This window comes from Fringilla coelebs (assembly GCF_963513975.1).
Source record: "Fringilla coelebs genome assembly, chromosome: 3".
In the NCBI taxonomy this organism is placed as follows: Eukaryota; Metazoa; Chordata; class Aves; order Passeriformes; family Fringillidae; genus Fringilla; species Fringilla coelebs.
Window position 1 is genome coordinate 74,500,390 of NC_140030.1, and position 18,296 is coordinate 74,518,685.

General features: G+C 43.3%; 1 protein-coding gene across 1 annotated transcript in view; it reads left to right on the forward strand.

Moving 5' to 3' along the window:
• FRMD1 (FERM domain containing 1) overlaps positions 1-18,296 on the forward strand; it is a 40,708-nt gene that overhangs the window by 12,993 nt on the left and 9,419 nt on the right. The window contains exons 3-7 of the mRNA XM_084202714.1: positions 2,087-2,177; positions 10,925-11,004; positions 13,102-13,178; positions 14,799-14,985; positions 17,136-17,291. Of these exons, the coding sequence (XP_084058840.1) occupies positions 2,087-2,177; positions 10,925-11,004; positions 13,102-13,178; positions 14,799-14,985; positions 17,136-17,291 (591 nt within the window). The remainder of the gene's footprint in view (positions 1-2,086; positions 2,178-10,924; positions 11,005-13,101; positions 13,179-14,798; positions 14,986-17,135; positions 17,292-18,296) is intronic.

Here is an 18,296-nt window from a genome sequence, read left to right on the forward strand (position 1 = left end):
TAAGAACATACATATCAAGAAAAATAGATAGAGGCAACTAATACACGTGAATATGTGTACTCAGAATGACCTTGGAGTAGCAGTTACCATCTGTAAACTTGCACTTGATTTCACTTTGGACTAAATTTCACGTGTAAAGAAGCCCTGAGCCCAACATGGGGCAAAGCTGAGTATCAATGGAAGGAATGAGTCATAACATTTCTGAGATCAGTCTTGGCAGAGGAACCATATGCATAGGGAGGAAAGTCCAAAGATGAAAAATGCCAAGGGAAGTATTGGTTGCTTTGAGCAGAGGGGAAGGTAGGAGGGAACAGCAGTTGCAAATGTAGTTGATATTGCATAGCCTTTAAGGCTGGGAGTAGAACTTGATAAAGAAGGGAAGTGCCAAGAGGAGAATGGACAAGGTAGTAGTAACATACCTGTTGTGCAAGAACTCTGCCTAAATCACTGTTTAGAGCTGTGTGCCACAAAACTGTCACTTGAAGTACTCAGTTCCCTAGAATTAAGTATCTTAAAACAGGTTTTTCTTCCCTTAGATGTGAAAGCTTGCTGCTTAGAAAATTCATCTAATTGTGTAGCATTTACAGAGTCCTGTGCTGCCAGTGACTCTTGTATGCCCATAAACATTCTGGCTGGAGGTAGGTCTTAGCAAATCCTTCCCAGGTAGGAGAACATGCTCAGAGCTTGCTTCTTTGGCAAAGGAGATTGTTCTGGGCCCAACTTTACCTTCCAAATGTGTGACCAGACACTGCATCTAGGTGTGAGACTGAAAGGGTGCAGTCTTACATGGAGACTCATAATTATAACACCCAGATGTGGTTTTGGGTCTTATCAGAACTGTGCACTACCTCCTCCCTGCTCAAAGCTTACATGTGTTTGCATTGGTGTAGTGCAGGCTTCAAAGCTCCTGATAAAGCCGTAGTGAGTGTCTGGCTACTGATGCCTTGTCAAGTAGAAGAAAATGAGTACTTAAATGACCTCCTGTTTCCCATTGTCCATGTCTAGTGACATGGTACAGCCTGGGGCACGGAGGCGAGTGCCTGCCAGTTTCTGGGGCGTGTGGCATACCTACACTAAAAGATGGTGATTGGTTTGTAGGAGAGTTAAACAGTCGACTTCTGCCCTGTCATCTCTGTTGCTCAGTAGGTAGCACTGCACTGTACCCCTGCAGGCAGCTGCTCCTGGCACTGCTAATCTGCATGGTCCAGCAGTGGGGTAATGAAATTCCAAGGTCTTGATCCATTTTGCAGCTGCAGCTGGCTGCACCATAGCCTGAGCTGAGGTTGTCTGTGTCAGTGCTGTTCTGTTCTTCCCATCTGCTCTTTCTCTGGATTCCTTCCCCTGTGCCTCTGTGGGCTGGGGGGTTTCTGTGTTTGCCTGTGCTTTGTCTGTCAGTACTCCTGGGATGGTGCAGTGGGACAGGGGGAAATGATGTCTATGGATGGGGAGATGTTTAGTGGGGGAATCTTCCTATCATAGTACACATCCAGGTCTGCACATGCAGTTAACCAGAACCATGCTCCTTCTGGGGCAGTCTGTGCATTACAGGAGGCAGGGATATTGGAAGGTCTCAGTGTGCAGGAAAACAGGCAAGGTCTTACAGGCTTTTGGCTGCAGCTGCCAAAGATAAAGATGTTAATGGCTGTGTGACTAGAAGTCAGCAGGAGACAGAACAAGCTCTTCTGTGTGGGGTACAGAAAAATCACATCTCTAAGCTATGAGCTACTCAGAGTCTTGTGTTTGTTTGGGTACTTTTGTTCCTGGCTCTCCTGAATGAAAACTTTTGGTTTGTGGTTTTTTTGGGGGTTTTTTTGGGTTTTTTGTGGTTTTTTTCTTTTCTCAAAAAAGAAATATTTGCAAGGGAGCAGTATTTTAATTTCTGTAAATATTAATGATTATTATTCTATGATAATAGCAATAATACTGAAAACAAAGAATGTTCTCTGCTGTGGTTGTGTTTGGGTATTTTACTTTGGTACCCAAAAATGTATTGGCCTGCAACTCTTCTTTAGAACTCTTCTTTAGAAGAGTTGCTCCATCCAGGTGCGTGAGCCATCTGTAATGTTGGATTGATTGTGTCTTTCAGGTCAAAGCCACTGGACAGGAGCTCTTTCAGCAAGTTTGTGATTTAGTGAAGATTAAAGAGCCTCACTTCTTTGGCCTCAGCATTGTTAAAAGTAAGCAAACTCTGTGCACGAGCAAGTGACTTGGCAAACATCCACAGACCCACTTGTGTATTTACAGTGTGTGCATATATACACAGTGGCTGTGCCTGCAGGGGGAATTTGATTGTAATAAGGTCACAAAGTATGTAGATTATGCAGAGCCTTCCCAGAGCTCTTTTGATCTTTGGTATGTGGGCAGACAAATTGAGTAAAGGGGGGGCTTTTGTTCTCCACCTTTGTTCTTGGATTCCTCCTCTTTGTGGGGCTTTCTTTCTCTCCTGTAGTGGGAGTTGCTAGTCAACATATTTGTTACTATATTCAAAACTATAGGTATTGAACAGGAGGTGGATTTTAAAAGGATTTTGGGGCTGAAAGTGCTACTTATCTTCTGAAATCACATGTGAAGAATGTGGCACTGGGGAGGAAACTCAAATGATTGTAAGGGACTGAATGAATGCGTAGGACACATTGAGTTTTGAAATATCACCTGGGAAATACAGAACTTCTAGTCCATGAGTTAAAGTCCAGTTGCTTGGTCCTGTGCCTTAGTTTTGGCTAGGAAATGGTGTTAAGATGATCCCTTAAAGAAGCAAATTGATATGAGATATCACATTTCTGGTATGCTGTAAGCATTGACATTCCTTCTCACACCCCAGCTCTTAGTAATTAGAAATGGATCTGTTGTCTTGTTTATCTTGCCTCCCCATATTTCCAAAAGCACAGAAAGACTTGTCTCTCCTCCAAAAACTCTTCTAAAGTGTGTTATTTACTACAGCGATTCTAGATATTTCATTGAAATAATAGTAGTCTTATAGAAGTCCTTCTAAGTAAGGTTTCTTTTGCCTCTTTATAAATATGTAGGATAAAAAAAGGTGTGTTTTCTAAGCTTGTCTCATTTCCTTTATGCTCTCATTCTGTAAGAACTGCTTTTTTTGAGTGTAGCATTCAAAGTGAGAGGAGCATAAGCTCTTTTTCTCCATAAGTCTCCAAAAGATTCCTTAAACCTAATATACCTGTGCACTAAACCAGCATAGTTTTTTTAATGTGAGGAGACCTGAATGCTCCTAGCTTTTTTCACAAATCATCTGTGTTTCTGAGTCCTCCCCTTTGTGACATTTTTTAACACCAGGTTTTGCCTATTCCAGTTGCAGGACATCTTGGCTATAACTGGAACCCTTGTCCTTTCCTGTAAGACAGCGCAATTTCATTCCTATTTTATTTGAATTCTTCTCATGTTTCTTTTACTTTTCCTCCCATTCACATGTTTTTTGTTTCATATTTTCTGTACTCTGCTTTTTCCTTCCTTCACACCTTTTCTGTGAAGCAGCTTCCTTCACCCTGTCAAGCAAAGGGCTTCTGGTCCCAAAGTAACCTGCAGTGGCAGCTACCTTTCAACCTGTTGGAAATCCATTGTAACCACCACATCCCAAAGAGCATAACAAAGCTCTTCTGACAAGAGTATATTGTCCACAGCTTTAAGTGGAAACAGTCTTCTCACTTCATGAAAGTATTCTTCCTTTTTATAGCAGCTAATTCTTCCTGAAAGCTCTTAAAAAGTCAAGGACAAAAGTTACAAGAGTCCAGTAGTCTGAATTAGCATCTCTTTTTCTTTGGTGGTTTGTTTTTTTGGTTTTTTTTTTGGTTTTTTGGGGTTTTTTTTGTCATGGGGGGTGGTTATTTGCTTTCCTGAAAGGAAAGACTTTGTCTGTTCCACAACTTGGTTTCTCTCCACCTTGTTTTGGTCAACAGACTGTTGATCGTCTCCCTTGTTGCCTGTGGAAGCTGAGGTGTTGCCTCTATAGCAAATGAGTGTGGCATTTGGAAGTAGCCTTTAAGGTATTGCCTGCTTCTCAGGGATTTTTGACTTTCCTTTTTTGAGATGAGAGCTTGTTGTGAAGTGCTCAGGTCAGGTGGTGGAGGGGCCTGGGTAAGTGCTGGATTCCCAGTGTTGCCTTGTGGGTGCTGAAGTCGACTGCCTTGGCTGAGTAGCAAGCCAGTGTACGGTCCCACTGAGGCTGTGAAGGGGGAGGCCTGGGCATGGTCCCTAGGAAAGGCTGAGCTAGGTGTCCAAAAAATGGAGAGGAGGGATCTACATTTTTCGACAAGGTAATCCTCTCCTTCATCATGCTTTCACCTCTGTGCTACAGCTTCAAGAAGACATTTTTTTTAAAAACAGCCACCCTGTTTTAGTAATGATATCTTTCTCGGTTTCTTATTGTGTATTTATTTTTGGCGGTCTGATACTGCCACGTGCAAAACAAGGTATTCTAATCCACCTGCATCCATTACTTTGCTGCTAATTTGTCAACAAAACCCTGACTGTCAGCAGTAGCAAGAGAATGAAAATTAAAGGATTTCTGTAGAACTGTAGCCAATCACACTGCATGGATTATCTGGATTAGGAGCCCATTTGACCTGCAGACGTTGCACAGATACACTAATGCTCAGTTGGTCTCATAGTAAGTATGTGTGGGGGGGGGAGAGGTTGGGGTCCTTAATCATAAACAGAAGTTTAACCCCTAAGTGTGGCAAAAAGGGAAACAGCACCGTAAAGCACCAGGCAGCTGCCAACCATGAATGCTGTAAAATCTAAATTGTAGATCTTGGAGCGTGTTTCCCAGCATTTGATACCTAAATATGTTGCCTTCTCTTCTGGCTGTTGTAGATGGTGAGGTCAAGCTTCAGGATTAAGGGTAACAGTTACATTGTCAGGATAGCATTTTTGATCCCTTCTGCTCTTGAACTGTTTTTTTTATTCTCAAGAGGAAAACTGCTTCAACCCAATATATCTGAGAAGAAAAAAAAACTTGTGTCTATAAGAAGTTGATCACTTTGAAAATCAAGTTCAGGAATGTGCATTAATGGGAGGTCCTACAAACCTTGGGACACGCTGCTCTTCTGGTTTTGTCATGGATCATCAGGCAGGCTATACCTTGTGTGCTCCTGCTGCTGAAATGCCTGGGTTTTAATTTTTTTTTTTTTTTTAAACTTGTAGTTTGCTCAGTGAAAGATCCTGCGACCCTGCCAGGTTCAATCTGGTTCCATAGGCTTCAGCAGCTGGGTCTTATATGGCAAATCCTCCTGTGGGGTCAACCTTATCTCGTGCCCTGCGGGAGGTTTCCCTCTTGTTATCGGAAAGTGTGCGCAGCGACACATTCAGTCTTCTAAAACAAAACTGAATGTCAGCAGACAAAGAACAGCCAGGCTTCCTTTGTTGTTATAACCCAGATCCCTTCGATCCTGAGTTTTGGGCCATGCCTTTCTAGGAACAAACCTTGCTTGACCTAAGCAGATGGAAGCCTTCAATTGGGAAGGAGCAAGACTGCAGCTCCTGTACCCTGCCACTGTCTCTGTGTCCTCTTACGAATTTGTCAGGCTGGCTTTCTTACAAAACCAAATTCGTTTGCTTCAGCTCCCCTGCCTCAAAAATAATACTCTGGTTTTTAAAGCTACGGCTGTTCACCTTGCCAGGCCCATGCTTCCCAGCACATGCTTACCAAGGAGCTCAGTGGTTAACTCTGCCAAAACCACTCTGCCTCCAGTTAACTCATCTGTATATCCTCCAGGACTGAATATGCCAACAGAACAGAATATGCTAACAAGTTGTCTTTATATTACATGAGTATGTCTTATAAGAAAGGGTCTCTTAGGAGACAAATAACAAAAGTTCTCTGAAATACCTTATGATGATTTCTACACACCAGTCCTTCCTCACTATCTATGCTTCTTGTCTGTCCTCTCTTAAATCTGCTTGAATAGTTGAATCTTCTTTAGGAATTTCTCCTGTATTCTAACCTAAGGTACAACTCTATTGCACTCACTTTGGTACCCCAGACGAGTTAAATGCAATATAAGAAAAACATGTGTGCAGAAATGTACCACCTACAGGGAGTTGCAGATGTCCAGAGAGTATAAAGTACTCCTTGAAGCACTCACATGGTCTCTTCCTGAGAAGGCAATTTTTTGCCTCTACCTGCTGTCAATTGTTTCTCCTTTGGTATCAGTACAACATCCAGCCAAGTCCTCTCCTGCCTGAGAATTGCAAAGGGTTTGTTTGCCCCAGATGAGCAGTGCTGGAAATGGTTCTGCAGCTCTTCTTGTGCAGAAGAATCCCCCGTGACGCTGCTGAAGTCTGGAGATCTTTGTCTGGGCATGCCTTGTTGCTAAATGTAAGATGCCAACGTAAGATTCTGGCAGTACCTATCTGTTACCAGGAATGACTGAACTTTTAGCTCAGTGTTCAGATCTCAATAGTTCCTAACACTACAAGATCTCAGGCTTCTTGATATTGTCTCCTTTCATACTACCCTCCATAGCCTTGTGTCCATCCCAGGTAAAGTGACCTCAGCCAGGACCTCCCTTGCTTTACTCCCAGCCTGTGTTGTGATTCTTCCCTTCACTTGGGATACATGTACTTTCCAGCTAAAGCTAAAAATACAAGGTTATCCTGAACCAAGTTCTTTTAGGCCCTTTAGTAAACTGATCAACCATGTTTCAGAAAGTGGGCAACATTTCTTTCTATTGGCTTGAAAGGTAACATCAGGAGCATTGAGAAGCTATGCAGAGGTGGTGGGAGCAGGTGCCATGTGGGTAGCGATTTTCCCAAATCACTAATGCTTGGAAGGGGGTGTGTGGCCAGCTCTTCTTCAATAATCAGACAAAAAAATCCATGCTGGTGTTCAGGTTATGTGAAGGCTACAGCATGGGTTGTGAGGTATATTTTAGTGTGGGGTTTTGTTGTTTTTTGGTTTTTTTAAGCTTCAGCTCTCCCTAACCCTGGCATCCCTCTGTCCTGCTCCTGCTCTCTTTCCTGTTGCACCTCAGGGGATGTAGTGGTATTGCCACAAAGTTTCTTGAAGCATCTGGGAAAAGTTAAGTGCAATAGCCATGGATAATTTTTTCCCTTCTCTTTTAGGCAGAAAATGCTTGCTATGTGGAAATTTGGCTTCACACTAATTCATATTTTATTTGAATCCTATTCTTCTGGACTGTCTAGTTGCATTACTAAAAATATACATGACTCAGCCAAATTTGTTAATGGGATCTTCCTGGCTGCCTGTGGGGCTAAGCACTGACTCTTGGTAGGACACCTTTGTGGAATTTGTTGGTGCTCCTAGCCCACAATGGGCTAGGAGGAGAACAGGTTTTTGGCATCACCATTACTTAGCTTTTATGCAGAGAACTTACTTTTCATAAAAAATTAGATGAGGAGGAACTGGTTAATGCAAAATAATGGCCTTTAGGTTAACAATGACTCGGAACTGATTTGACCCTGTATTACAGCCATAATTTTCCATTCCCATTTTTCCTGCAGTGTAAATAATGCCTATTGTAAGTCTGCATCACTCACTGGAACTGTGTCACTTTTTTCTAACTGGGGACCTGGCACATTATTTTTTTGCAACAATGTGTGTCCTATATTTTTTTGAAATACATAAAATGTGCTAAGCTAATTCTGCAGAGTAGAAGTGTTTTACATTTCTGGTGACTGCTTATTTTGAAATGTGACTTTGAGAGCATAAACTTTCAATCTCATTTATGAATTCTCAAAGGTGAAATCGGGACAAGTGTGTAAATTTCTTTACTGCAAAGGAGTTGCCTGTCCAGATGCATTTCTTGGGATTGCAGTGCAGTGCACTGGTGAGTTGTGCCTGGTCTGGCGTCTGTACATACGTACATAGATGAACCTTTCAAGAGAAGCTGATGCATTTGTAAGATCACTTACAGTGCTGAGATGAGATTCATGAACTCAGTGTCAGTAGCTGCAGGTGGATGAGAGTGTATTTTTATGTGTGCATGCTTCTCAGTCAGCTTCTTATTACCTTTCACTTGTCCTTCAGATGAGGCCAGTGAAGCAATGACAGTTTGTACCTGCTGAGTATCCAGCCCTGTGTGGATCCACAGATCAAATTTATTCTTCCCTGGAAAGGGGGCCATCTGTGCATTTCTATATTGTCCTTTACAGCACTGCTCAGAGGTGCTACAGTTTGGTGCCCTCATATCTGTTAGAGATGCTTATTTTCAAAGCCGACAGTTTAAGCATATGGCAAAAGATCTCTTAGGGTTTCATCACTAAACCAGTGTGAGAAAAAAACCCCCAAAGCTATCCACAAAGCAGTAGGGCTGTGGAGGGAAAGACATCTTTGTTTTTGTAGATGGAGGCTTGCATTGCAGGTTGGCATTCCAGCCATATTAACTTCATTAAGGCAGGAATGCAGCGCTGCATTCTTGCACGGGAGGGAGGATGCTGAGCTGGGCTGGGGAGGACCCCAAGAAGAGATGATACATTGGGGTGTCCTCCTGTAGCCTGGTTTATTCTTGTGGTTTATGTGTATCTCCCAGTAGGCCTGATAATAACCTGGAATCTTCAGGTGTGACATCTGTGCCCTGACAAAATCATCTCTAACCTAATTAACATGACAGATAAAGAGGGGCTCTGGGGTGTGGGTAGCAAATGGTTTTACTGTAGTATAACTGTTCTGTCACACTTTTCCGTTTCTGATGTACTATTCAGGGATGATGGCATGGTTTGGGGTACGTCACTGTGCTTGCTATTGCAATTTTCTCTCCTGGTTGAGGAATAATTAATGTTTCTTTAAATGCCTCTGGGCATGGGAACATTGTTGAAGTAGAAAGGAAAACTGACCCTTCAACTTGTTATAGCCGCTTAACAAGGTGCCAGCTGAAGACCCCAGTGCTGGCAGAGCTGATACAGGCTTTACCCATCACTGCTGTGCCATCAGGACCAGCCCCGTGCTGCGTGGGGAGCCTATAGTGGAGGGTTTGTCCTGCTGCAGGACTGCCAAAGCCCAGGGAGGGACTGGGTGGTGTGCTCATGTTATCCCACTCCTGTCGCTTGCTGTGCAATTGATTTCCTAAATGAGCTTTATTTACTTTTTAATAAAAGCTTTATGGGGTGATGCTTACCAGCTTGGCAGCTGATTAGGGACAGAAACAAGCCTAACGTGAACAAACCCTTCTCTCGCTCCCTGACTAGGACTTCTATCAGCCTCTTCCAGGCAGTGTTATCTGATCTTAATAGGGGCTGGGGCCAGTGTAGCTCCCAGCCACCCTATCTTAGACAGAAGAGAAGAGGCAAGTATATAAGAGGCAATCTCTGTGACAATTAAAACTCTTCCTCTCCTTGTCAAAACAGCAAAATGAACTTCCGTATCATCCTGTGTGCTACAGCACCTAAATTGCCCGCCACAGACACTTTCATAAATTCTATACAGCCACTTTGATGGTGCAGTTAAATACTGTTTTGTTTCTGTATGTGATATGTCAAGTAACGTGATAAACAGAAGTGTAGGTATATGAAAAGTACAGCTGCAAGCAGTATAAGGCAGGAAAAAGCATGGAGACAGAAACAGGACTTTTTTTGGGCATTGTCCTTTTTGTATCCAGTGTTACTGCTATTTTACAGGAGGTTTCCTAGTAGGGTGATGTGTGGGCCAGTTCTGGATAGCACCAGATGTGGTTTCTTTAACTTGAGGTGGGAGCTGAAGGAGATGGTGATAGGAGGTTGTTCTGCTTGCTTGTTTTTTGAAAGCTAGCAAAGAAAGTATTTGTTGTATCTGCCCCTGTAAGGATCTGGAATGCTTTGGAATGGCTGTGAGGTAGCTCAGAGCCCCCTTCAACGCTTGCTGTAACACTGGCCATGCCAGGCCTGCATCTGCCATAATACAGACATGAGTGCAGGCTCTCATTTGGAAGTCTGGGCTGGTCTTAAGGGGCAGCAGTTTGGTTTTGAAGGTTTCTTTTTTTCTTTTTTTCCCTCCCCTTTTTACTCCTGCTCCTTTCATGTTTAAGGAGCAAGCTCTTAATCTTGGCACTTGTGTCACCTGTCAAAACACTGTCCTAAGCAAGATCAAAGTGTAGAGGGACTGGTCAGGTGAATGTGCTCAGCTGGCATTGCTGCTGCAGCCTGAAACACCTGTCAGGTCTTGTCTTTTATTTTTTTTCTTAAGAGACTTGAAGACTCAGGAAAAAAATCTTTCATTGGGTGAGTTGTTTGTATTTGATAATTGGTAAGCAGTGTTATGAAACACCAGCTTTGAAAGCAGCACAAGCCTCTTTCAAGATGATGTGCCATTCAGGCTCTGTCTTGTTCACTCTCACTAGGGTGGAGAGCAAGTTCTGGTCCTTTAGTGTTTTGAGGCAGCCCAGGTTTCCCTTCCTTTCATTCATCTTTTCTCTATATGAAAGAAGCTGGGTGTGAGCAGGACGTACCAGACCTTCTGAGAAAGGTGTTTGTGTTTGGTCCTCTTGTTTCTCACCCTTTCAGAGGATCCCCTTCATATGCAGAAGATGAAATCTGTCAAGTACCCAGCTCTCTTTATTTACTTTTGCCATGTTGGACGATGGTGCTACGTGATGGCAGAATGCAAGCTTGGGTAGGGCTTACTTGTTTAATAATAATAAAAAAAACTGAATCTGGTAAGCTGGCAGTACAATTAGCTGGGTAAGATGATGTTTCTTTTTTTTGTAAATGGCTTCTTGATTATAAAGCAGGAATTCTGCATTTCTGGCTAAGATGTTGGGAAACCTTTAGCTCAGATCTCTTGAAGAGGTGAATGACCTTCCTTCCATGCTGTCTGGAGTAGCACATGTACTTAAGAGTACTTTTTTTTTTTCCCTGTCCTATTTCCTGGTCAGCAAATGTATTGCTTGGAAATAACTTGTAGAGTAACCTAAATGTTTAATGACTAAACATTTCCAATTATTTTATGTTGAATTCCTTTTTTCCTATCTTTCAGATAATGAATATGTTTTTATAGACCTGGAGCAGAAGCTTAGCAAATACTTTTCAAAGGAATGGAAGAAAGAGACCACCAAAGTAAGAGACATGTTAAACTTTGGAAGCTGCTGCTTTTTTATTGGACTGCACAGTGAAATGAAAACTCTTAAACTAAGGTCCATAAAGCATTTTTTGAAGATGGTCTGCAGAATACTTTTCAGTAGCAGGATGCAGTGACTTTTGCATAGTTGTACAATTAGTTAAACCAGCCCCTTATGCAGCTTTAGCTGAGCAATTGTAACCACATGGTTGCTGCTTGGCTGCTGCAGAAGTGGAGAAGGTCACTTGGTCAGTTTTCCATTTGAATTTAGTCTGGATCTTAGTCTGGAGACCTCATTTTTATCTTTAAGCAAAACAGCATAAAATAACCTTTTGTGACTTGAATCTGGTATGCGGGAAATGACTGGAGCTGTGACTCTTCCCAGAGTATGTGCAAAAGAATGGTGGAGGGAGAGGAAGGATATTTTGTTTGAGACAAGTCCTAGTTCTTTAAGGCTAGCTAGCCCTGATAAGGGGGGGGAAACGACATGAAATAAGGACAAGCTTATGTAATTGTTTAATATTGTTCATTCAGACATGATAATGCCTGTTTGTGTATGTCATTAATAGAGGAGACATAGTCTAGAACAAAGTATAGCATGCAATTGCTTTCAGATATCTTCATTGGGTCATTGTAAAAGTTGTAAATGACTTTTTTCCACCTTGCCTAAGCGTTTTCTTTTGCAGAGTAGGCACACTTGCCATTTCTGCTGCTTACAGAAGTTTGTAGATAACTAGTGAGGTCTGGGCATCTCTCTTATCCCCAAGCATGTGCTCTGCTTTTCCCAAACAAGTGAGAGTTACTTCAGAAACAGCCAGTCACATGGAGGGGCTGTCTGTCCAGCCAGTGAAAGCTTCCCAAAGCAGGTGTTTGTGGTCACCTCAGGATGAGGTATGCTTTGAGGTGTCTCTGTGATTGGATTCTTGCTACACTTTCCTGATAAGGAAAAGTGTTGAACCTCTGGTGTGATGTGAATCACAAAAGACTCAATGAGTTGCTATTGGCAGTACTACAGTCTGAGATGAGTTAGCCTACTGGACTGGGTTAGTTGACAAGGATTTAATTCCAATGAAGAGGTTTCAGGTGCAAAGCCCAGTCCAGCTGATAAAATAGGGTGGCTCTGAACAACTTCCAGAAATAAATGGAGATGTTTGCACGGTCAAGAAGCTGTCTGTGTCAGATGTGGAGGGCATGTACCTTGTCCCACTGAGATGGATCTGACCAGCAAAGCCTTGGAATTGCCTGTGGGAGCAAAGTTACCTGTGTGAACATGAAAGTGGCCAAGTAGGAAAGATGAGAGAATGAGCTAGTAAGATGTTCCTTTCTTCTTTTTCCCTTTTTTCTTTTTTTTTTCCCTCATGTTCAAACAAGTCTGTAAGTTGGAAAGATAGGCTGTAGCTAAAACAACAGGCCTCATGCTGGCTTTTTTCTAACAGCACTCCTCAGTGTGAAGCAGACACCACCAGTGCCTTTTGCTCTATGGCTGCAGGAACATGTGAATAACTAACCAGGAGCCCTGCCAAACAAAAGGCATGGAGCTGATAACAGGCTGGTGCTCCTGAGCCCCAGGCAGTGACTGCTGAAATGGCAGCGTGTGTGTCCGTGCTGGGTGATGCAGTGTGCTGCAGGGATGGATGGTGGCTCCCAGGAGCATCCTGGAAACGCCACGGCCGTGCCAGCATGGCACACTGCACTGCTGCCTTGCCTGGCACTGTGAGGGAGGCTGGGTTAAACTTGCTGTGTTCAGCACGAATGTGTTTGTGGTGCTGCCAGGTGCTGAGCTAGGTAATTCTGGGCCAGCCTGGGTGTCCCCAGGCTACACTGGGACTCTTACACCAGCTCATCCCGCCTATCCAAAAAATCTTCTGTTCTTCCTAGGAGATTTTGTCGTTCAACCTGTCTAAATGTTTTGTGATGCCTCATTGTCATGAGCCTCCAAGACAGTCAGATTCCCTCCTAAAACTTGCCAAGATCTAAGAGTAGAAAATGGAAAGCAGTATGGGGAGTGAATTTCAGAGGAGAGAACATTACCAGATAGGGTAACAGGAATTTTGGATGCTGATCATAATTTAAGTCATCTTCTGTCTTTGCTCTAGGGGACAGAGAAATTCAGCCCTCCATTTGTTGCATTCTTTAGAGTACAATACTACGTAGAAAATGGAAGAGTAATAGGGTAAGTTCTCTTCTGTGGTAATTACTGTGTTTTGAATTATTCAGTGTATTCTTGAAAGAAAAAGAATGTTTCTTTGTTAAGCTCATCTCTGTGAACTCGTTGAAATAAGCTTTAAAAATCTGCTTGATTTTTTTTAAGACCTTCACAGATGTCCTCACTCAGCTATGAATGTTTTCTGCCTGAATCATACTCCATATCCCTAGGAAAATTGTGACTGCTTTTCCATCTGTGTTGAACATGCAGGTTGAATGACGACATTATCAAAACACTCTTTTGCTTGTGTCTTTTGGTTGTATAAAAGGCACTGGGTGAATATACCAAAAATAGTTATTTATACTCCAAAGCACATGCTTTGGATCTGTTTTTTGTGTTTGAGCAGTGCTCTGTGCAGTCTACTCCTGGAAATAGACTTTCATACATGGACAAAAGAAATTACTTCATAAGTTAGAGTTTTTCATTTGTAGTCTATTCACATGGAATATGGGCTGCACTCAAAACAGCACCACCCTCGCCCATGGTACAGAACAAAGGATGAGGTAGTTAAAAATGAACAACTGACAGAGTTAATTTACATCAACGCTTCTGGTGTGGCTCTGTCCCTGGGGGAAGCCAAGAGCTGGGATCATTTAGGTAGATTAAAATCTTTACCAAATTTTTGGCATTCGTTCTTGTCTTGAGCAAAGCTTGTGGTTTTTCTATGTTTTCTCTCTCCATAGTCTTTCACTTCTGGATACAGGGGACTCTTTCTTATGGAGTCTGTCTGGCTGATAAGTGTTTTTTGTTTCATTTTGCCTTTTTTGTACAAAGAGAGATTACATACCATTCTGCCACTCCCGAGTTACGTATCGTCCACCATCACAGGCATATTTCTCTTGCACTAGTAGTTTAATTGGAGAGGTTTGTAGAGCCATGCAGAGATAGTTATCTGGCCCCTTCAAACTATACTTTCACACTTTTACAAGCAGACTGTGGTGTCCAGCACCTCACCTACATGCACATGTCAGCAGCCTGCTTCCCATGATCTCTGAGGGCAGGGGGTGTGTGTGTTATCAAGGCTATGCCATAGTAATTCCTTATCAGACAATCCCTGTTTAGCAGCTTGAGGAAGAAGACAAAAACAAGCCCAGGGCTCCCATGTCTTTTGATCTACCTTACAGGGAATTAGCTGTTAAGAACTATCATGAGCCCAAGGCAAGGTGAAACACAAAGCAGTGCCAAGTTTAGAGGGAAAAGGAGGACAGGTGTGCAAGAAACAGGACTGGGAGTCCAAGGGAGTTGACTCTCCTGGCTGCTACAAGCTTTCCAGGGAAACAGAAGTGCTTGATTACAGTCAGTCTCCAAAACAGGTGTGATATGATTTTTCTTTCATCTACCTTCTGCCCTAACTTCTTAGATCTCATGCTCCTCAAGGTAGAAGCTACCATTTCTTGTGTTTGTACAACACTTAGTGGGAGAAGACCTTGATCTTGGATTGGTGCTCCTTATACACACAGCTGTATCAGGGTGGCATTGGCACACATCAGATGTGTCAAAGTTTAATCCCTCTTCTCAGCAGGATGATGTTTTTGAGGGGCCTTATCTGAACTTTGTTCTTGAAGTAAATTTGCCTTTGTCTTGCAGCGATAAGGTGGCACGGCAGCTCTACTACTGCCATCTCAAAGAGCAAGTACTTATGTCTCATTGCAACCACAAAGAAGAAATCTACTTCTTGCTGGCTGCCTACAGCTTACAGGCAGACTTGGGCAACTACAGGGAGAAGGTCCATGCTGGCAAATATTTTGAACCTCAGGCTTATTTCCCACAATGGGTAAGTTTGGGGGGAACCTTTCTGTCAACAGATCTTGCATGCAGCAGGAGCTATGCCAAGGTGGTACCTAACTGCAGCCATGCAACTTCCCCATCTCTTGCTGCAATGATCAGGCAGACAGGAAGAGTATCACCCTGAAGGTCCCTCAGGAGATATCTCTTGTCTTTCCACTGGATGTAGGTGCACGTTCCTGGGCTCACTCATCAGTGGGATGGGTGATACATCCTTCCTTGGTGATGGCATGTGTTGGTGTCACATGAATAAGTCTGACAGTGCAGATGTCTTTGTTTAATTCTTCTATGGCTTAAAGGGTTGTGTGTTTCCAGTGGTAAATCAGCAAGATCTGCACAACCCAAGCTCTCCAGAAAACCTCAGGGCTGCAAAGCCAAGTCTATTTCCCATTGTTCTCCTCTCTGTAATGCTTGCATCAGGGATGGATAGATCCAAACCCTACAGGGTAATACTGCTGTACAGTGCCTCTGGGGCTTGCTTTGTCATTAATCTCTGCCTCAAGTGCACTAAGAGGAAAGAGAAAACGTTTGCATGTTTGTTTATAAGCATGTGCATGTGACTTGTGCCCTTCAGGACTTACAACCAAGAATTGATTTGTCAAATGAAGGCAAATTAGCTAAGACTTTGTTAGCTGGCTGCTTGTCCCAGGCAAGTTGCATCTCCCCTGTAAGATGGCATTGTCCTCTGCTTTGGGGAGAAGGTTCAGATCAGTGATGGGACTTGTCTTGAAGACCGATAGTCTCTTTTATGCACAAATTCTAGCCTGCCTGCCTTGCTGGGCAGCAGTGTGCCTTTCTCCCATCCCATGCCATTCCTTGTTACAGGGTACCTGTCAGGAGGTAGCTAACAAAGGGCTGGAAATGGTGGGTCTTGTGTGCTGTTTCTGAGACAGTTAGAGGGCTTATCACAGACTGTTGCTCACCTGCGCTGAGCCACAACCCCAAGCAAGTATGTGGGTGATTTATTACATCATTACAAACAGCAAAATCTGGCAGGCATGGGGACGCTTCTCTCCCTGCCCCTGGGGAGATAGTGAGCAATCTCCTCCTCCAACACAATCACTTCCTTCAACACGTGCTTCATATCATTTGGCCAGGGACTGCCCAAGTCTCGTGCCAGTGAGGAGAGGCACTGCTGCCCTGGGCTGACCCACCCAGCTTTGAACCGCGGAGCTGGCACATCTCTTTCTGCTGACACAGCTGATGGCATTAATATTGTCCTCCACCAAGGCCAGCCTTTCTTGTGGGAGGGCAACCAATCTGGCAGGGCATGCAGAGGTGTTAGCAAACAGAAAAGCAAGGGCTTTAATATTCAATGTACGTGGGAACTGGGTGGCGACGGGGTCTGGTTGGTTTGAGCCAGGACAGTTGTTTCTGGCAGAGTGTTCTCAGGAACCTGGTGCAATCTAGTTTTAAATGCCCCTGGTGGTGGGGGATGTTGGGAAGTGAATTCAGCCAATCATCCCTCTTACCTGTTGCTGCCACTCACGGCCTGAAAGGAACCAGTTAAGTATGGGAGAGGGCTGAGCTGCCCAGTAGCCTTGTATGGAGAGGGCATGTGGGCAAATATGGAAACTGGGCACTTGCAGGGCAGGAGCAAAAGGCCCAGGGCAGGTTTTTTCTACTGCTTAGTAAAGCCACGTGCCTGCCAACCACTCCTAATAGATAAAAAAATACCTTGAGATAGTGTTATCCACCCTTTGAGAATGGAAATGCTAAATAAGCCAAATGTGTAGTTTCTGGTCTTAAAAGGAAAACCTAGTATTTCTGCCTCTTCAGAGATGTTGCTGCTGATTGTGCTGGCATGCAGAGGAGTATTTGTTATCTGCCCATAAACATTTATGGATGCCAAGAGTTAGGAAAACTAATTCCAATACTTGAAAGTGAAACGAGCTGACATGACCTCTGTAGTCTTGGTCTGTTACAGTTTTGCCACAAGGATCTGTTTGGAGACCTCAGTGTCATCTGGGCTGCTTTAAATGCTTATCCTCCAGGGAGGCAGAGGCAAATACAGACCAACATCTTGAGGGAATATATGAACCTCCTCCACCTCCAGCCACTGCTTTGCTGTTGATCACAGCTGCCTCTCTTGGGGATTGCTGAAGAGTTGCTGACCTGTTTGTTTTCTTTGCGGTTTAGATAATTGCAAAGAGGGGGAGCGACTACATCTTGAAACATGCCCCAGAGATGCACCGAGAACAGCAAGGGCTGAGCGCTAAGGAAGCGGTGCTGAAGTTCATTAAGGAGTCCTGCCTGCTGGAAGATGTGCCTGTCCACTTCTACAGGCTGCAGAAGGTTAAACAATGAGCTTCTTATTTTGAACTTCTCTCCCATCATTAATTGAGTGCACCATGGCATTTTTCTCTTTCTCTTTGTTTGAGGGACGGTTGCCTCTGATTCAGAGAGGCCAAACAAATCTAAAATGCTCAGCCAAATGAGGGCTGTTCCACAAACAAATCCATCGCCAATATACAGATGTAGCTGGAATTTAGTTTTGTTCCTCAGCCAACAAACTGGCTGCAGGAATGGCAAAACTTCATATTTGTTCCTGCCTGTCAGTAGAATTGCACAAGAGAAATCAATGAAGCCTCTTTTTTCCTTGTTGTAGTTCATTGAAATTATGACAAGAGGTCCGCCAGCTTTCACACAAATGTCGTGTAACAACTGAAGGTGACACTGAGTCATTCCAACTTTCATATCCCATTCCTTCTCCAACCCTGCCAGAGTGTTAGGTGTTTTTTCAGCTGTATGCTTTTCTTGGCAGTTTTGGATTCCTACATTGTTGCTTGTTAGACTCCTTCCTCAAACCTGCTTAAACATAAGGTGCTTCATTTTCACATGCTGAGTGTTTAGATCTAGAAATGGGACTAATGAGAAGTTTTCTCTTCCACTTAGGTGAGTGAAACCTGCCTATGCAATTAGGAATGGCTTGGACTTTTTTTCCAAATGGAGATATACTCCTCTGTCAAACTCTTAATTAAACTTTTCAGGTTTTGGTGCTCAGTGGTAATTATGTCTGGGAAGTAGACATGTCCTCTGAACATATCTAACAGCTCTAGTTACTGAAGAAACATGCATTTTTTAGAGAAAATAAGTTTTGATCAGTAGTCCAGGCTTAGTTGCTTGCAAACACAAGATGCTCACTACCTCTCTTCTGTTCTCTGTTTTGATTCTTAGTGCTGTTAGTGATGCAGTCATGAGAGAGTTAGTTACACTTGAATGCCACAAGAAATCCAGCTGGCAGGACGTGATACATTTTATATCCAAAAGCATCAAGGCTGTGAAATTGGTTGCTCTTAA